Raw genomic sequence first — 21,679 nt, 5'->3', positions numbered from 1 at the left:
AGGGTTAACTGCTTTGCGATCTCACCAAGCTCTTCCGAAATGCCATTCCACTGTCGCGGCGACAATGTTTCTGGGTGTCGGGGCCTCGTCCCTCCTGGCATTTGTCTGAAATGGAGCTGTCTGTCTAACCTAGGCCTGGACGCGCCCTGCCCGGGGAAGTGAGGGAAGGTGGGGGTAGGGTGGGGGCGGAGGGGGGGGCGGGGTGGAGTTAGTCGCCTGCCTATTTTCATATTCATTAGAACTGGGAGGTTGCCCGAAGAGCCCAGCTGAGTTTCAAGATATAAAAGCGACTTCGGGTGCCCCCTTTCCAGCCGGGACGTATTAAAGGGCTCGGAGCCGGGCAGCTCCCGGCGCCGAAGCGCTCGCTTCCCCTTCCCTCCTCTGCCCTCCCTTCTCCCGCCCACTTGCTCCCTCCCCCAGCGCGCTCCAGCCTCCGCGCCCCTGGAGCTCCGCAACAACCTTCCAGGATTATGGAGTTTCTGAGCGAGAAGTTTGCCCTCAAGAGCCCGCCGAGTAAAAACAGTGACTTCTACATGGGCGCAGGAGGCGCATTGGAGCACGTTATGGAGACGCTGGACAATGAGTCCTTTTACAGCAAAGCGTCGGCGGGCAAATGCGTGCAGGCCTTCGGGCCCCTGCCCCGCGCAGAGCATCACGTGCGCCTGGAGAGAGCCTCGCCCTGTCAGGACAGCGGCGGTGAGTCGCCAGCCCGAGCCACGGCCGCCCTTCCGCACACCCAAGTGCGGGGACCGGTGGGGAGCGGCTGGCAGGGAGGAAGGGAGGAAGGAAACGGGGAGAGAGCTGGAGGGCGGAGGCGGGCGGTGGAACTGCGAGCGTTTTAAGGAGTAGTGTTTTGGCTGCAGCCGACTTTAAGGGGCAACGGAAGGATTAGGCACCGGATCGCGTCTGCGCGGTTCTCCTTTGGCTGTCGAGTGTTGTCCCTTGTGGGTCCCGGAGACCCTCTATCTGGGACCCAGGCGTAAACTGATAGGGCGGTAAATAGAGTGTAATTGAGTCAAGACAGCGCGCTTCCTCTGTGAGCCGGCCGCGCTGCCCCCGCAGGAGCTGAAATCGATCACCGCTCCTTGAAGGACGTCAGCGTCGTCTGGAGTAAGACGTCTTTGAGCTCCTTTAGATGAAAAACCTTAAAAAACAGTTTTCCCAAGACGTATAGGTATTTTTCTTTGTGAAGCTGGAAGGTTGCTATGCTGGGTTAGCTTGTGGGAAGTTGTGATTTCTGATTGTTTGGGTTTACAACACAACGCACATAACATTTTTGTTAAACACCAAATCGCTTTCAGTAGCTTCGGGTAAAGAATCTCCAGTATAATCCCTCACTCCCCAATACCGTATTGTCTATTTTTCTGACTCCACATTCAAAGTCACCTAAGAACCCTTTCGGAATGCTTCTGGGTGAAATCTTCAACTTTGAACGGCCAAGTATCTCAAAGTCAAAATGTTATCAAAACAAACCATCTATCTTTTCTATCTTGTAACCCAATACAAACCTATTTTTTTTCAGATCGCGACAGCTAAAGCAAGTTTACAATTCCAAGAGGACTTTTCCTTATCATTGTATATATTCCACAGTTAAGCTGTAAGGAGCGGGTTGCTTTAGAATAACAAACGAATTAAGTGTGAAATATTTACAACAAGCCTCCCGCCCCCTATTTTAATGGAGGGTCAAAATCTGGCAAGGTACTGGCTCATAGGGGCTGATTTTCGAAAACTTGTACACAGTAAGTTTAAAAAAAAAAAAAAAAAGAAAAGAACTCCTATATTTTACTTATTCAGCGTTGCGGGTTACTTTTGACTTGCAAAGTTAAACCAAAAATATAGGCGGGAACGATAGAGAAAATCAGCTAAATCGTTTCCAGTCAAGTATATAGACAGACAGATGCAGTTTTTATTTTTAATATGCTAAACTTTGCCTTTCTGGTTGTATTTCAGACTGCACTATCTTTATTTTTGGAATTCTTTTGTGTATACGTAAAGTTATTTAAATGGACAGGATTTAAAAAAAAAAACAACGCATGACTCTCTTGTCCTCTGTTAACTGCTGGGTAGGACTTCATCCTATTTTAAATTGTCGGGGATCCAAAATAAGAAGAGAATAGGTGATTGTTGATACGTTGACAACTTTTCAAGGAACATCACACTTTTAGGATGAATTTTAATAGGACAGGATTAAGTAAGTTGGATGTGTGCAGCAGTTAGCTAAATTCAGGAAAGTTCCTGTCTTTCTCCTGAGATGCCCTCAGCCTCACGACTGCTTCCCCTCCCCCCTCCCTAATTACCGAAGTTCCCTATTTCATTCTGCTCAAGAAGACAAAACCGTATTGTTAATCAGTCATGGTTCTTCTTTATATCTACTTTTACATCACATCTTTTACATAAAGCATATTAGGCATTTAAGTTATATAGTGATTAAAGTTCAAGACATTTGTGTAATGATTAGAGCAGTTGCTAAGATACATTACGAGAAAATTTAAAAACAGACAAAAACGAAAAAAAGTGTGACAATTCATTGGAAATTATTGTTCTGGCTGGGTTCACTTTTTTTTTCTTTTTTTTAGTTTTTCCAGTTTCATTATATGCACCCATTGGATTTGGGTGTGTGTGTGTGTCATCATATGATGTATTTTTGTTTTATATCATACAGCAAGCATGCAACCAAAGCTGGAGGGAAATCACTGAAGTTAAAACACCTCTAAACAGACTGGGAGATGACATCTTTTGTAATCTTTTCATAGATGTTTTGATTTCTCTGCTTTAGGGAAAAAAATAAAGCTTTCTGTCTTATAACATATTTCATGCACGAAACATAAATATCACATATTTAGAACCACCAAATGAGCTTTTACACTAAAGTCTACTTAAATCTTAGGCTGTTCTATAGGAAGCACTTCCAGAAACTGATATGAAATTCATTTTTTAATTTAGTAGGTCACTTTTTGAAAAAAAAAAGATTAAAAAGCAGAAATGAGTATAAGTCAAAATATTCAAAGCATAGTAGAGACAATACCATATCTTAAATCTATAGTGTGTACATTTTGTGTGGAGCAGAAAGATATGTTGGGAAGAGTCTGGATTTGAGTTTACAGATATTCCTTAAAATTGAAATATCTTTCTTGAGCCATGTAAGTAGCTTGATTTTGTCTGCTGTGAATAAATTCATACATGATTTACATTAAATTTGGTTCACTTTTCAAAAATTGTGCTCATTATTTTTTTAATCTAGAGCATCTTTTAATTTGATCACCTTAATGTGATTATAAATTGTGTGCATAAACATTACATTATTCCTGTAAAATAGAACTGTAAATCTGGCAAATAATGAGTTCCATGTACACATTTTTAAATGGCCTTAACCCTGCCCAAAGTGGATTAATAATTGTGCACAGTGGGATGACTGAATTAATACTGGCACAAGAAATCATTAACAGACTGCTTTCCTGATGCTCTAAATTCTTTCAACGTAATTTCTTCACCGAAATGTTCCACAAGCCTGAGAATTGTTGTTTTCCCCCTCTGGGTACAGTGAACTATGGCATCACCAAAGGCGAAGGACAGCCTCTTCATCCCGAGCTAAACAGAGCTATGGACAACTGTAACAGTCTCCGAATGTCTCCCGTGAAGGGGATGCCAGAAAAGGGAGAACTAGATGAACTTGGGGATAAATGTGACAGCAACGTATCCAGCAGCAAGAAGCGGAGACACAGAACCACCTTCACCAGCCTGCAGCTCGAGGAGCTGGAGAAAGTCTTTCAGAAAACCCATTACCCGGATGTATACGTCAGAGAACAGCTTGCTCTGAGGACTGAGCTCACGGAGGCCAGAGTCCAGGTAGGAGCCAAATGAAGGGCGTGGGTGTGCGTGTTGGGGGCCGGTGTGTGGAGATACTGTTAGAATAATTCAGTGGTTGCATTTTGCCAAAAGGAAGAAACTGATCCTCTAACTAAAGACTAGAACCATGTACTATAGGCATGTAGGTCTACTAAAATGTCTTTTTCCTTGCAAAGGATTTAATCATTCACACAAATACATAAAAGAACATTGGACTGATTACATAGATATACAAATTAACGATTATTTAAAAAGAAGGGAATTTCACAAATAAATCTGATTAAAAAAAATTTTTTTAAAGTGCAAAAAACCCAGAATCATAGCTATCTATTTACTAATACATTTGTTTTATTTTATTTTATTTTTCTATTTCATCAGCCATTAAGGTTCTTTTTAGGTTATGTACCAGGTGTTGGTAAGTTATTTGTGCAATGTCCCATTAATCTGTAATGTTATTGAGGTTGGAGTTATAATAAATCAAAGAGAAAATGAAACAATCTCACAAATTCTTGACTGTTATATATACCGTAACTTATTTTCACAATGCATAAAGATCATATAGCTCTCTTATAATTTTTCTAGATCCTGTAGTTACCAATAGTGCCGTTCCATTTTAATTTTTGAATGTAGATAGCTTACATCCCTTTTGCAGAGGCAATAGGAATAAGGATCTTGAAATGATATTAAAATATATACTCAATTACATTTATAAGTTACATTCAAATTATCAAATTGGATGGTCCAATATACTAAACTTTTAAAATCATTTGAAAAAGGAAAGTTATACTAGGTAAAGTTCTATTTCTTAGACATATTTTTATTTTTACTAGAGTTGGTATGCTTAAACTATATTTTATTACATCTCAAGTAACATCAATTTCAGGGAATGGCCTGTTTCTTTGTTTTTACTACGCTAAATGGGAAAATACTGAATTTTGCAGTTCCCATAATATGTAAGAATAGACTAATAAATAAAATAGTGAGAAATTTTGTTCTGGAAGAGAGAAGAGTAAGAGTTCTTCTGAAGATTAAGCCATTGTAAGGCTTTACATCATTAAGATCACCATCTGGGAGTGCGGTATACCAAGCAGCAGGATTTTTCTTTAGTTTGTGGAGACAAATAGCTACTTTATCGTAGTTCAGGAAGTAAAGATACAGAAAGGTGATGCTAATGAAGAATTTTAGAATTGTCAAGTATTAACACTAGTCCCACGTGTGTGGGTTTTTTTTTTTTTTTAGTTTGTCTTGTATTTATATATTTAAATTAGTTCTACTTGTAACCATAAAAAAAAAAATATGTTTATAGAGTGATCAGCTGGGCACAATGGATGTTTTCTCCTTAACGTTTCCTCAACTCCTGATTAATTTTTGTCTAGAAACATGCACAGAGAGCCAACCTGAACCTAATTTACTCAGGTTTTCTCTTTCCTGCTTTTCATATCAGAGTGGTAATTCACACCTATTTTAAGGAGATTATAAAGACCTTTTTCTCAGTGAAAAACCGAAAAACAAAACAAACAAACAAACAAACAAAAACCATTCAATACTAAATTCCTTTAGTTTGCTCCTGGTGCCTCTGGAGACAGCAAGAAAATGTTTTGTTTTGTTGTTGATGTTGTTTTGAGCCCTGGGCACTGTGTGTAATACATCTTTCCCATCAATGTCCTAAGAAACCACACTGAACAGATAGCTCTCATTGCCTTCTTTTAATTGCTGGAAACTATAAAGTCCCACCTTAAATTCTCAATACGTGCTTACACATATTAAATTGAAGGTTAATATGTTTCTATAAATGTGATGGTAAAGATATAGAAGATCACAACTGAATATGAAAAAAGCAAAAATTTCAAGTAAATTTTAACAATTTGCATTTTCACATTTGACTTCCAGCTTCTTTTCTGTTTTTTGTATTCTGGATACAGTTTTGTAAAGACTGAAGAGCTTCTTGACAGCTGCTCGTGAAATGTCTACTCAGAAGTATCAAATGATGCATACTGAATATAATTTTCTGTCTTTCTTTAATTCATTAAAATATTAAAGTGAAGATTCTGGAGAGCTCCAAGTGTGAATTAGTGATTATTTAACCCTCTGAAGGAGGTGGTTGTTATGATAAATATCATTAATACATAATTAGAGAAATTTGGATGACAGCTTCATGACCTTGTAGAGGCTGTACTAACTCATAGGCTTTCTTAATACTTGGTTATAACTTCCGTTGTTCCTTTATTGTCTATATTACCTGTAAGTCTTTTAAATTAGGGAAATGATTTTGAAGATTTCTGAGCATTTTCTGTAAGGGAAGATGAGTATTATAAGTGGTATAATTTATGTAATAAGCACCCTTGTATATTTTAGAACCAGAGTTCAATTTCAGATGGTTCCATTTACCTGTAGTCTTTTTTATGCTCAATATAGTATGTAATCTTAATATTTTCTGTTACTGAATAATCATGATATTTCTGCCATTGCCGTGTGTTTTGGATGTAATCTTTGTGTTTAAATTTTTCTAAGATTATCTAAGTATGGGTACAACCCAGAAAAGGCGTCACTTTGTGACATGTTTTAAACATAATTGTTTTGACAGACCCAGATATTAATTTGGTTATAGTTTGGCTGGGTTAATGTTATGTGCATAACCCCAAACTAGAAAGTTATGAACGTCTTCCATATTTGCAGCATTCTCTAAGAGGAGCATTATCTATAATAATTTGGAGACATAAAGAGTCTTCAAAATCGTATAATCGAATTCCTTTTTGTTTTCCAAAATGAAAAAAAAAAAGCCCAGAGCTGAGACATATTAAATAATTTTTAAAGTATTTCATCCCTTTCTATTAATTTATATTGCCTCTTATCAGGTTAAAATAAAAAGTAAAATTTGTGGATACTTTTCTGACATAAATTTCTTTATTAGTGATTTTGTTGACCTGGTTTGTGTCTTTCCAATTTATGTCTTTTAATGTCACCATTGCATTATCAAATATTTCTCAGCTGACATTCTACTTTTTAAAAAATTAGGTTTGGTTTCAAAATCGAAGGGCCAAGTGGAGAAAAAGAGAGCGTTATGGCCAAATACAACAAGCTAAAAGCCATTTTGCTGCCACCTATGATATATCAGTTTTGCCAAGGACTGACAGCTATCCACAGGTATGGTAAACTTCACAGAATACTGATCGAGAGAAACAGATGTGGTTTGTACATTCTTAAAAGGGCTATTATGATTGGCTTCATTATAGCTAATAGTCAAGAATGAAAATTTTAACCCCCAGAAGAGTTTTTGCATGTTTTTAAGATTTTTATTAGACTGAAATATTTATTTTGTTATTTTCTTTCAGAGCCATTCATTCAAAACTATTTTAGGGTCTCTTCCTTATTGCAACCACTGAAGTAGCCTCACTCATGGTCTAAGGCTTTTAATTACTCTAGACTTTTAACTATTCACACTCACTTCCTTTGTTAACTTTTAAAAATAAATAAAGCGTTGCTTGGCATGCTGTCTCTGTGGCTAACGTTTTATGAACTATCCCATAACCTAGTGTCAAGTGTGGTCTATGAAACATTCCGTCCCATTTTAAAAAGATCTCTTTTCCTATGTTGTCTTTTCAGCTTTGAAGTTACTCATTGTTTCAAGGAAACATTTAGCCCTTTGTTACTTAAAGCATACATAGAATTAGTACTGGACATAATTTTAAAAATTTATCACATTAAAAAACACATCCATCCTTTTATAATGGGAGCTCTCATCTCATTTTAAAGAGTATTTAGGCATTCATTTTCTTCTAATTTTTTCCATTTAACTTAGAAGGTTTTTTTTTTCTTTTCTTTTCACACATATAATTAAGACAGTTTTTCCTAGTACTGAGTAATAGTATTCAGAACTGTATTTGATACATGATAAGGAACACTTGTATTCTAAGGAACAAGACATTTGTTATTTCATTCCTTACTGGTGAAGGATATGCATTGTTAGAGACCATTTTGGTTTTTTTTTAAGTTTTTTTTTTTTTTAAACATTTATTTTTGAGAGACTAAGAGAGAGTGTGAGTGAGGGAGGGGCAGAGAAAGAGGGAGACACAGAATCTGAAGCAGGCTCCAGGCTCCCAGCTGTCAGCACAGAGCCTGATGCAGGGCTCCAACCCACGAACCGTGAGATCATGACCTGAGCTGAAGTCAGATGCTTAACTGACTGAGCCACCCAGGTGCCAGGAGAGCATTTTAAACACAAATACATGACATATATGCCGGTGGAATACTGTGATAGTTCAGTAACCGGTTCTTCGCAATCCCAGACTTACGGGTATTCATTCTCTTCATCTATAAATTCATACCTTGTGAGCATGAATTCATCCTTAAGTTTTGTGGGTCCTTGTATTCTGATGCCTTTTATGATTCTTAAAAACTTATTCGGAGACCTTCACTCTTCCACATAAATTCACCCAATTTATTAATGTAATATTATATGTGAGTAAAAGTCTTAGAGATCACCTAGTGCAATCTTTCTAAAAGTCCGAGACCCATGGGAGTTAAGGAATCCTTCCATGATTCTGTTCCTTCTAGGACAGTCTATAAAGGGCTGTTACCGTTAAGCCTTTCCACTGCAGTTTACTAGAAGACCAGCAATACCTTTTGAATAAATGTCCGTACCTGCCTTTAGAAGAACCTTGTTTTACTTACTCTTCAAAATTTATCTGAAAGTAGTTCCTTTATTTTTTTTTCTCCAGTTTAAAGCATGTGCATACTCCTACTTACCATCATAGGGCTAATGAACTTGTATTCACCAAATACTGCTGAGTATCCTAGTTGAGTTCTGAACAAAGTGCCATGAGGAAGTTTCCTTGGTTGGCTACAAACTCCATGAGAGCAGGCAGTACAGTGGTATCCTAGTTATTAACACACCATAGTCCTGACTCTACCAGGCATTGTTCTAAGCAGGTTGTATATATTAACTCATTTAATCCTTACAACAACTTTATGCAATAGGTGTTATTAATTATCCTCATTTATCGTATGAAGAAACAGAGGCACAGAGAGGTGAGGTTTTTACTCACTTTCACTAGTGGAGAAGCCCAGATTTGATCAGAGGCAATCTGGCTCCCAAGTGCAAGATCTTAACCCTCACAATAGACTGTTTCTCCCAATGACTATGTTTAAATGGTTGAATAATTAATAAATGAATACCAAAGGAGCATGAGGCTTAAGTTGCATTATTCAGGTCTGCAGTTTAGTTCAGGTGAGCAGACACTTTACTCAGAATAAGTGAAATAATGAAAATAATAGAGATAGCATGTAGTTTATAAAATTTTGAACTTTCACTATGACGAATTTAGAAATAATAAAGTTACAAACTAGTGAACTCCTTTCAAATGGACTTTAGTCTTACTAAATCTGTTCGACAACACCTATGATATATATATGTATGTGTATGTATACATATTTTTTTGCAGCTTATTATTTTCATCTTCATTCCTTTCCTTGCAAACCCCATTTCAGTTTATGTGTTGTTGTTGTTGTTTTTCCCCCCACTTCTCTGTGCTTTGCTGGTGTTGCCTTATCCTTAACTTCCCTTTCTTCTTCTGCACAACATAGAACATTTAGAACAGTGCCTGGCACAAACGAAGCTCTTTGTAAGAGCTTAATATTATTTAATATACTTCGTCATGCTTTTTTTCTAGGATTGTCTTGCCATCATGTTATTGTGCCTCACAACTTTAGATGTTGTCAGTTAACAGAATGAGGTAAGTAGATCGAGTAGGAAGGGAGATGGTAAAATCACATTATACATTTGATAGTCTTTTTCACCCCCACAAAGAATCAATTAAAAATATCTCCTCACACATCATGGGAATTTTGCATGAATTCTCCCTGTGGTTTTTCTGTAATTTATGTCCATTGGTTATACCACCTCATAACTTAAGTATGGCAGCAAAGATATCACATGTTGAGGTTGTTTTGACAGTATAATTCATCAACAGTAATAAAAATCACTACTGTAAAATCCATAGTAATTTTTTATATTGAGAAGTCATTAAATGTTTGGTTGCCAAAAATACTGAAATCAAGTGTCTCTCACTCCCCATTGTGGGTATTGGATAAAGTCAAGAAAAGTCCATTTTAACTTAAATATGTGGTTGGCTTTCTTATTTTGCAAAAAATAATTACGCTAAGATCTTGTCTCTCAAGCTTTAGCCTGAAGGAATTTTTTTTTAAGTCATGTGTCTTAAAAATAGAACTTATAATCAGAAAAATAGGGACCAAAGTAGAACTCAACAATTCAATGCCATAAGGCACTGATCTTGGTTACTGTTTCTAACTATGGAAAAACATTATTAATTACCAAAAAGTTGGAAACAAGAAAACTGTTTTAGAAACAGGACAGAAATAAAAAATTAACAATTTGGCAGGAAAGCAAAAGCATTCACAGAAATACTTGAGAAAACAGAATTGGGTGAGAAAATTGTATCAGGTCTGCTCTGTGAGGATAATAATCTTGTCAACTATGGAGGTATCTATATGTATAACATATAATAGGTTTAGTTATGAATGCTAATTAACATTTTCTAAAGTGTTCTAAATACTTCGTTTCCATTCCTCCCATTACAAAATAGTAACAACCGCCCTGATAGTAAAAACAATACCTACCAATTGAGGGCTTATTTTAGGTCAGGCTTCTTTCTTACAGCTATTAGTTCATTAAATTGAAGTCCACGGGTTCAGAGCTCTTTATGCAACATTATCTCTGTGACCCATCACTCAGCAATGAAATAGTTCAATTTTGACCCTAAAGTACCAAATCACTTCAGAAAGCAAAAATGCACATTTTTTTTAAATGTGTAAAGTAATGATATAAAGCAGTTTAAAACCGTAGACACTTTTCAGACTGTTTTCAGGTATTTTTCTTAATCTTGTCCATATTTGATAGCAAACAGAAGTGTGATACCAGTAGTATACTTTAAGGTAGTATGTTTTGATGTACTGTTTTTTTTAAAAGCCCTTTATTTGGGCTCACAATATCAGTTGTCATTTGGCAACACTATGAGTTAGTTAAATGAAAGTGCTTGACTACTTGATGTTCTCCAATATTTTAAATAGCAACCACATGCTGAACCTATTCCTTGTGCTATGCTGAATCTGTTCCCTCTGTGTTGAATTCCCTTCCCCTCACCTAGACTGTATTTCCTCCAGGAAACCTTCTCTCAATTCTCCTTCAATCAGCACATGACTTTCTCCCTGGCAAAGTGGTAGACTGTATACGGTCCACCCCATTTATAATATAAAGTATTTATATTTTAAAAAGATTATTCGGTACTTAACTTTGTATTACAACAGTATTAAGCAAATTATGTATACACTCAATAGATATGAAAAAAAGTAGTTTCACTTCAATATTCTGGGGTACATTATGAACCCAAAATTAATCAATTCCCAGGAAAACAGCTGATTTCTGAATCTCTGCCATTAACCACCTCTGTGGTGTTAAGCAGTTAACTTCTCTGAGTCTCAATTTCTTCCTCTGTTGAACAGAATAGATTAAAAAGATTTTGCAGAATCCTTTCGGCTTAATTCTTTTTCTCCCAGAGTTACTCGTATTTAGGCAACAAATATATGCTAGGTACTGTTTTAGGCATGGAGGTTATATAAATTATCTAGACAAAATCTCTTGCTTTTTGGACAGATTACAAACTAGGTCATATTCATACCAAATTCTGCAGACACTTCCTGATGCAAACTATACCCAGCAGATCAAAAAGGCCTTTGTGTCTTTGAATGAAAAAAGCAAGCATCTATCAACAGTAGATTCTAATTTGCTTCTAATTCATTAACGCCAAAGCATTTCTTCAAATAATTATTTTGTTGAATAAAATATTTTGTCAAGGTATAAACATCTCTAGAGGATGATAGCCAGCCTTCATTCTTATAAGAAACCCTAGTTTCATGCCCTCAGGTTTGGCTCAGATCACATGTGCATTAACTTGATCATTTACTTGCTGGAAACTTTGGATACATTTCCTGACTTCCTTATCTTCAGATTTCTTTATTGGTGAAATGGAGGTATTGTTGGTGCTACAGCTGGTGGTGCGGATGATGATAAGGACCATTATCCTAATACTTTTTCTGTTAGTGAGAGGATTATATTAATTTCCTGTCTGTGTAACTAAATCATGGGACTTGAAAAGGGCTAAGGTGTTAATGTTTGACTATGAGCTTCACAGTCAGGTACTTGTGGGTCCATATCCTGCCTCTGCTACTTAACAGATTTTAGACCTTTGGCAAATGAATTAACCTCTAGGAATGTTTCTCCTCATTTATAAAATGGGTATAAATGTTCATATGATGTTTGTGAGGATTAAACATAATAGTTTCTGCAAAGTACTTAGGACATTGCCTAGTAAATGACAAGTGCTCTATAAATAGAAATAATTCTATAATAGCCATTAGTCATTATGAATTCTACAGTAGAGATATAGCTAAGTGGTGTGAATGTTCTGTTATTGTAGCATTTAAACTAATCCAATTTTTTAGTAACTTTACTATTTGAGGATCTAGGGAAAGACCAAATTCAGTTATATGTACTTTCCTCTTTAAATTGGGACAACCAAATATGGTAACTTAAGGAATGTTTGAGTATATTCTTAATCCACCAAAATTATTTTCTCATGAAGAAAAATATTTTCATCAAAAATTTTAGAAGGTTTGAAATTTTTTCCCACCAAAATTTTCGATGTGGTTTTACTTAGTGGATAGTGAGAATCACAACTAATTCAATGTTTACCTAATATCCAAGGGGACCCGTGCAGTACCTTGCTTTCTGTTGTTTAATTGATGACTTTATAAATATATGCCACTTGGAGTTAGAATATACCAGAAGTGGGATTCAAGTTATAAATAACTGGTAGTCATTGGAGTAATTTAAAACACCGATTAAAGCTGTACAACATTTCTAGTTTAACAAAGTCTGTTTCAAATGTTGTAATCATGCAGTTTTTTTAAAGGAAATGTTAAAGTTTCTATAAGCTAGTGATTGCGAAAATACTGTTCACTCCCCCCTTCTTCCATCATCAGTGCTTTCTGTTTTTTCCCCAAACATTTGAAAAAAGTAAATAACCAAAAATCTTTTTTAAATGTTCAAAATATAGCTATACTTGATGCATTGTATAATAAATATTCTCATATCTATGTAACAACCAGTGAAATGGTCCCATAGTGATACAGTGAGGCTTCCCTTATGAGGGATGGAGGGGTAAAATATTAACATCATTAGGTTAGCAAGTCATATCGATATAAAATTGATGATTTAATTAAATGTATAAAAATATGTACATGTTGTATATAAATTTGTATGAAGAATATTTCATATATATGTATAAGTGTATATTTAACTTAAGTTCTGTGTAGCATAAAGGCAGGTCTTCTCAGCATCATTTAAATGAATATGCAGCTCGACACAAACGGAATAATTTTTATTTTGTTGAAAACACAAACACTTTTTTCTTCAGAGATGAAAAAAATTACCCTGCAAAAGAAGCAAAGTGCATTCAAGTCTTAGATTATGACTATAGACATACTTTTTGAAAAACGTGATATTCAATTTAACATGACTTAATGACTTTAAACACTAAGAATTACTTAGCTGATTGTTTTTTTGTGGTTTTTTGTTTGTTTGCTTTTAATAGGCAATTGGTGTTAAAACATTGAATTTATCTGAATTGGTCATAAGTATTTTATATTTTGAGAGGAAAGAACAAATTAATAAATTGAATAGATTTCCAAAATAAATAATTAGAAAAAATGTAAAAATAAATTATTGAAGAGTGCCATTGCTGTTTATACATATAAAAACTACTTTGCGGGTGATAGAGAAGGACCGGGGGAAAATTAAACCTGGGAAATCTGTGGGTTAAAACCTGTAGTAGACATTGTTATTGTTAGTGTGAACCTACGCTATATAGTTTAATACAGAATTTTATGCTTGCCATATTTATTAAGCCTCATGTTTGTGTGTTTTTTTAATTCTAAATCAAGGAGCATTAAATAAAAAAAATTACACAAACTCACAGTTGATTTAAAATCACAAAAATAAAATTCCGACTTTGTGGTTAACACATATACAAGATGAAAATAATGGATAAATTTAGTCAGCATTTTAACAATAAATTCAAAGCTCGTATATGACACCAAGTGGTAATCTCTAAGTTTCAAAATATTTTGCGCAAATTAAAACATTTGCATATTTGATTCATGTTTTAAGTTATTAATTCACAAGGAAAACTTGATTTATATTTTAATCTTTGTTTCTTATAATTGTGGATTTTGCTTTAATTGGGAAATTGTGTCATTAAAAATGAATCAAGCACCATCAACAATGGCTGTCATGCATGTATTAAAATACATGAAAAATAGTGTTACAAACAATGGAAATGTGACTTTAATGGAAAGTCACTCTTACTTGTCCTAAATCCCTATACACATTTCTAAGATGGAATTTTATTTAAAAAATCAAAGTAGTAGTCAATACTTAACGTATGACCCTTTCTGATAAATAATTACTAATCACTTTAGCATAATGATGCTATATGTTGAAAAGATGTATTTTTGAAATTTTTGAAATGTAAATTGATTTTTTTAAATTAATAATTATATATTATCTGAAATTTTGTATGTGAAAATTACACCTAATAAGTAGGCACTGATGAAAATGTACCCTTATTTCTATCTTAGGTAGCATCTAAACATGCTCAGATTAATGCTTTTCCCTTCATAATTAATTTCAATTGAGATTTCCGCCCCCTCTCTCCCCCCAGATGGACAAAGTATCAGTGTTTGAGACTTATTCACTTTTTCTCTGATAGCAAGTGAGGCTTACTCACTGGCAGTAAATTCACTATTTATAAAAACGTTTATACTCTTTCTCCCTGCCAGGAACTTACTGATGTGGTGACTATTGATGTAGTTACTATAAAAGTTAATGGGACCCTGAAATTAGTCAACAGCTAAAGTATCCACAAGTTGCTAAGCAAGTTATTAATATTATATCACCTTAATTTTAAAGGAAGTGATATACTACTAGTAAGGAATATAATGGCCTCTTAAAAAATTAAACTGCTTTTGCAAAATGTGATGTTGGCATTTTTTAAGAGACCATATAAAAAATCTGGTAAATTAAATTATATAAGTGCTAATGTGGTAATAAATATATATAGTAGTATTGAATAATATATAAAGTGGTCAGTAAATGTAAACATTCTGTCAAAAAGGAATAACCAAAATCAACTTTTGGATTTTAATGCAAAAAGTTATTGTTTAAACATTATTACACACATAACTTTGTGAATCCCTGATTTATATCTTTTTAAAGCAACCTTTAACTCCCACAGGGAAGTGTGTAGGCATATGATGGGAGGGCATGAGGGTAGCATGGTGTGTGTGTGTGTGTGTGTGTGTTTGTGTGTGTGTGTGTGTGTGTGTGTGTGTGTGTACATATGGACGTCAGGGCCAGGTAAGAACAGTCTATATATAGAGGAAGAGTAAGGTTAAATAAACTTGCTTTGGTAGAAAAATATTAGTTTTATAGTGCTTTAAAATTAAGGAACGGTTGTTACTCATTTGTTTTCACGTTATATACTAAATTCTGTAGGGTAGTGTCTTCTAAATAGCACAAACATTAGGATATAGAATATATAATGCTGTCATGAAACTATTTGATGTTTTTTATACATCGTGATACTTTGCAACTAACAGAAAGACTAACAGACTTGCATTGTTTAACATTCTTTAAAAGTACATAGTGTTGCTTACTGCAGTAAAGATCAGCAAATATATTAAAAATATACACCAGGTTTAGTTATACTAAATTTTTCTTAGTAGTTTTGATTTTACAAAGAATATATTTGTATCAAGTTTCTAAGGTAAAGGTAAATGAGATTTATAATTTTTATCCATTGTTTACCATATACTTCAAGTCATGATGAATATATATCCACAGTGAAGAATTGTGTGTGTGTGTGTGTGTGTGTGTGTGTGTGTGTGTGTAAAATACACATATATATTGACTCATTCCTACGTGTTACTTTTAATTCCTCAGAAGGAAAATGAGTGTTAAATGAATTTGATTTCTGTTTGGAAAGAATCAGACAAAAAAACCAGCTTTCCTCCAAAACTCAAAGCATGGAATAATTAAGTGTTAACTTTTTATTTGATTAGAAAAACATTAAGGAGCAAATGTTCAAAGTAGAGTATAGTTAAGTCAGCTGAACTTCCATTCATGCTAATGGGAGGCTGTTGGCTACGTTCCCTGGACAATGCTTTGAACGTACCCCTAGAACTTTTTAAAATGTTGTGAAGCACATTAAAGCATGGAATGTTTTTTAGATTTTCTACTCCTTTTAAACAGAATAAAGAAGAAAAAATGTAAAGGCAGGCAGACTTTTTTTTTCTTTTTTTTGGCACATGGGAAAGAAGGATGTGGACATTATTTAATAATGGTGTTCCTGGTTGTGAGTCTCTTGAATGTTATACAGTTAGAAGCCCATTAAAACACCCCCAAATTTATCTGATACTGGACATTGCCATTGTAGATGTCTTAGAAATAGTTCAAAAATGAAAAGTAGTGATCCTATTCAGAAAAACATTCTTTCATTTCAAAATTTAACAACAAATACAATATTTCTTTTAATGAGTCAGCAAGGTTTTTTGTGGCTTCTCTGTTGACAACAGTTTTAGACAAAATGACTTGTACATTCCAGCACATAGTTCTAAAATGACCACTTATATAGGGTGGCAGAGGGATGGAGGGGCCATAGACTGAGCCCGCCTTTAGAGCACTAGATTTCTTAAACTGTAAGCTCTAACAGCTTTGTTCTTTGATCAAATACTGCCTTTGGGGAAGCTTAAGAAAAGAGATTTGTGTCATAATTGCCTAAGATATTTGAAGATTTTCATGTGTAAGAAGGATGCTGCTTATTCTGTATCATTTTAAAGAACAGAAATAGAATCAATAGACAGAGGAAGATAACAGCTCACTTTTTTACAGAACTCTCCAAAAGGGAATGAAACATTTTTAAACAGGTGAGCTTCTTATCACAGGAACCAAACATAGTTGAAAATTTACAAGGGCTTCAGTAGTGTCTCCTAATCCCAGGTGATTTTCAGAATTCATGTATTATTGTCATTATTTTAATACAGATCCCATAAACCACACCCCACGCTTGATGAATTAGAATCCTCAAGATATATCTGTAATGAAGAATAAGTATTTAGTAGGAAAATAAAACAACCTAGGGAAATACAGTCAACAGGGTCTGGGGATGAAATTTTCACAATAATTGTCAAGATTATACAGAATGGTGATTATAGAGCTCAAATCATGAAACAAATTTAGATATACAGTATTAGCATAAATTGTCCATAAAATTTCCATTACACCTCCAAGATGGATCAGTTCAAATTTCATATTCTTAAAGATTTTAAAGTCCTCTAAAAAATTGTATTAAGTGCTTATCATATATTGTGTTAGGCTGAAGGATGAGAAAAGGGTTACGAGCAAACATCGGGGATTTTGCTTTCAGAGAATAGAATCTATGAATACCCCAAAAGTTGGGATTATGAATGTGTAAATAAGCAACTTCAACCTATAAGACTAGTTTTTATATCATTGTAGCATTTCTTAAGATTTCCTGGGTTCATATTTTACCTCCACAATTGGAGTTACATGTCTTGGGTAAGGTTATTAAACTCTCTGTTCTGTTTTATGTTTTACAAAATGGGGATACTAAAAACAAGGAAACATCTTTTAGTGTATTGAAATGATTAGAAGTCTTCACAGTGCATTTAATACCATGTCCGACATGGTAATTAATTAATAACCATTAGCTATCATGAGCATGATTTTGATTGTCGTCATCAGATGTTTAATCATCCAGAGGGAATGCTTCAGAGGAAGCAAAGTCTCAATTCACTGGGGATATTGTCTTTTATGCTTTGCATCGAACTTTCGATATCAAAACCAACGAAAACCCTAAAGTCAAATGAAGACATGCCAGAAATTTTTAAATGAAACAAAGATATGGGAGTGGAGGAGATACAGATCAAGGAAGTAGGACACATCAGTAAAAATGTGCGACAGTATTACTACCCATGGGAATACCTGGGTATCTTTTCAAATCCAACTAAAATATTGCTGTAGTAACTTGCTTCACCAATCTATTCTGTTCAGAAAACATTTCTTTCTATATGCTAGAAATTCTTTCACCAAAAGTAACACATTTAACTTGCTAGATCATGTCTAGGTAAGAAGTTTTGATCAAAGTAAAAATATTTGTCCAGGTCATCAAAAGTGGAAAATTTATTTTCAATTTACAGGTAGATTAATGTGAATTATTTTAGGCATAGAAAACTTCTTAAATTTACATTCATAGATTACTTTCCTTGCCTTTACTGTCCTAATTTTCCTTTTTTTTATACCTACTTAGTAAATATGTTTCTATACATTTGGAATATGAATAGATGGTTTTAATAGTAGATTTCAGCAATACTATGTGTAAATTGAGGAATCTTTTAACAAACTTAAAATGTAAAGTCTTTCTCTACCACTATTTTGCCTTTCATTTATTTTTTTCAAAAATAAGCAAGCAAGTTCACTTTCATTTCCTGAAAGCCCTTTTGTCAGACATGTGACTGTGGTTTTTGCAGTGTAGCACAATGTTTGATTGAATGTCAGAGGAAAATCACCCAGATCAAGTTAGAAGAGCTAGGTTGACAGAGTAATGACATTAACAGTCCTTCTTGTTGGTCTGAGATACATAACTCAGCAATCAGTGGCACCAATCATTATATTTTGGCTAAAGTGGGATTCATTTAGTAGAATCAGCCAGAATTAAAACAACATAGCCCACAACGACTTAAAGATTAATAGAATGTGCAAATCATTGTATATATATTTAGACATGTCTCACAGATTTAATATATTTATATAAATACACATATACATATTCATATAAATATAAATATACATACACATATTTATATAAATATACATATTTATATAAATGTATATACGTATTATATAAATATACATATATATTTATATGTATATATCTTGAGTAACAGAGTAACATCTCTACCAGTTTAATGTAGAAGATTCATTTACATTTTACGCTATTAATTGAAAATGAGTTGTCTTAAAAAGTACGATTTAAGCATGGGTGTGTGAGACTACATCAGGCCTATATGTAGTAGACTGGAATTTTTATGTAAAAGTAAATATAATAAAACATAATTTGTGTATATGTTAAAGAGAATCGATGATTCTATTCTAATTGTCATGATTTTAAAAAAGGAAACCGGATGTGATAAACATGGTATCTATTGTAATAACATAGCAAAAGGCATACAGGTTTTAAATTTCATCTTCTAAGGCGCAAACTCTGTCCCATGTTCTACCATTCAACATTTTCCCCCAGCTCCTGCTGTTTGTCAGGATTTTTCTCTGTGCTTCTCAGTAATGCATGTGATCACTTTTTTTTTCCCTGCCTTGTTTAAATAGCTGGTCTAAGACACCTCCTAATACAAATCTCATTTAGTGTTTCCTTTACATGCTAGTAACTTTAGATAAATTTGTATTTGTTGTTTCCTATATAGATTTAATAAGAAATGTGAATTTCCTGGGTTCAAATGACAACCTAGTTTTCAATCTTATGTAAAATGTTATATATAGTACTTTATACTCATAGGATATTTTTGCTAATACTAGCACATTTTTCTCAGTTTTGCTTTTATGATTTGGTAATGCTCATGTGTTTGAATTTTAAATTATTTTACATGTCATAATTCCATTGCAACCTGACCATATCACCTGTAAATCATAGAACAAATGTTTAAAATATGTATAGTTTGCTCAGATTCACAGAGCTATGTATTTGAGGCTCTAGGAAATAAAAATCAATGAACGGGTAAACATTTCTGATAATGAATTTGATTAAAAGTCTCTACAGAGTAAATAGCCTAATATCAGGAATGGTTTCCAACAAAAACTGTCACACTGAGTCTAACTATGGAACATTAAAAACTGCGATTGTGTCATTTTGCTTAGATGAAGACTATATTTAAACTTAAAGCCGTATTTTAAACTGCTTTTCCAAACACATGAATTTGTCATGAATCATGACTAACTCGTCTAGGTTTCATATTCAAATCATGACTATAAAAAGAATACTCAAGAGATTGACATGTTTTGAGAGTATTTTGTGTGGTCAAGTGTGTGGGTTTTGGTGATCTATTACAGTATAACAAACTGGAAGAATCTTTCAAGTAATTATTTTTTAGTAATCCCTTTATGTACTCAGAATATAATGACAGACCACCCAATGGGAGCAAACAATGAATTGTTGACAAAATTTAGTAAACACTGTTTAACAAATATAAGGGGACAAAAGTGAGAATGCGTAAATGTAATATTTGTTGTTTTATATATTCCAGATTCAGAACAATTTGTGGGCAGGAAATGCGAGTGGCGGTTCTGTGGTTACTTCAGGCATGTTACCACGTGACACTTCCTCGTGTATGACACCTTATTCTCACTCGCCTCGGACAGATTCCAGTTACACAGGGTTTTCACACCACCAGAACCAGTTCAGCCACGTGCCCCTCAACAATTTTTTCACTGACTCTCTTCTGACTGGGGCTACCAATGGACATGCATTTGAAACAAAGCCAGAATTCGAAAGGAGGTCTTCCAGTATTGCAGTCCTTCGAATGAAAGCCAAGGAGCACACTGCCAATATTTCATGGGCCATGTAACATACAGTACTCTTTTATTTTTCTTTTAATGGCAAAGTAAAACATTCTATTTCTCATATTTAAAGGATACCACAATAAGCTGCTGTGTGTGGAATTGCTAAAGGTCAAGATATACAGTGAGACCAGCTTAAATGAATAGTCGTTATTATTTAACATTAAAATCTAAGAATGAACCTCTGGGAAGACTAAATAGATTTACCATCCATCAGTCTCCACAAACGCTGTTTTAGTAGTAACATTTTTTTTTCTATTGTACAAGTCGATGAAATACGATCATGCAACTTCTTAAAAGAATAAATGTATTAAACAAATTCCTCTGTTATAGATTGATTTATGTCAGTTCTGAATAACAAGAAATCCCTTGTAAAATAATACCTGATAAAGGAGGAAATGCACTGGGGAACAGGTCCAGATACCAAAGCTGTCAGGTAGATATTGAAGCAGCATGTCTCGGGGAGTTCACTGTTATTTCTCCCTCTCTGGCTGCAAGACACAATGGCATAGCCCCTGTTGCTGAGAATTTATCTTCAGGTCTCAAAGGTTTTTTGCCTATGGATGTTTTAGTGAATTTCCATTCCGTGAAATAGCACTCTCCTACAATGACCAGCATTTGCATGAAATATTTGGGCATAGTTTCCTGAAACCATGTGGCTAAAGGTGATAACTGAAATATTCCAGTGTGATTTAAAATCTAGTCAGGAGAGTAGTTTCTATAAATGCCATCTTTTACATGAAAAAGCACCGACTCAGCAGAAAAGCCAACACCGACTCACCTCACCGATTTAGTATTAACACACTAGAAAAAAAAGTAAGTTACAAAACCTCCTGCTTTTAAGCTAAAATTGTGTCGATTACACTGTACACACAAACATCTAATAAATACACGAAAAGAAGGATTTTTGACGTGTAACATTATGCTTTATTATATTATGAAACATTTTCAGTTAAAAGAGCAGCAAATCTGAATTTATATTTATTTCATAGGCTTATGCCAGTGCACATGTGTGCGTGTTTGTTTTTTGATATATAAGCTGTAAGCATTTTT

General features: G+C 34.4%; 1 protein-coding gene across 1 annotated transcript; it reads left to right on the top strand.

Annotated features, from left to right (window-relative positions):
- The first annotated feature begins 225 nt into the window (after window positions 1–225).
- Window positions 226–20,948, top strand: ALX1 (ALX homeobox 1). The gene is made up of 4 exons (XM_019434726.2): window positions 226–696; window positions 3,542–3,846; window positions 6,862–6,990; window positions 20,314–20,948. Exons 1-4 carry the CDS (start codon window positions 471–473, stop codon window positions 20,632–20,634), a joined length of 981 nt encoding a protein of 326 aa, XP_019290271.2. The 5' UTR covers window positions 226–470; the 3' UTR covers window positions 20,635–20,948.
- The last annotated feature ends 731 nt before the right edge of the window (window positions 20,949–21,679 follow it).

Source organism: Panthera pardus, unplaced genomic scaffold (genome assembly GCF_024362965.1).
Source record: "Panthera pardus isolate Hobbes unplaced genomic scaffold, ASM2436296v1 HiC_scaffold_6, whole genome shotgun sequence".
NCBI lineage: Eukaryota > Metazoa > Chordata > Mammalia > Carnivora > Felidae > Panthera > Panthera pardus.
The sequence above is the reverse complement of the archived record's forward strand: the minus strand, read 5'-3'. Positions and strand labels throughout refer to the sequence as shown.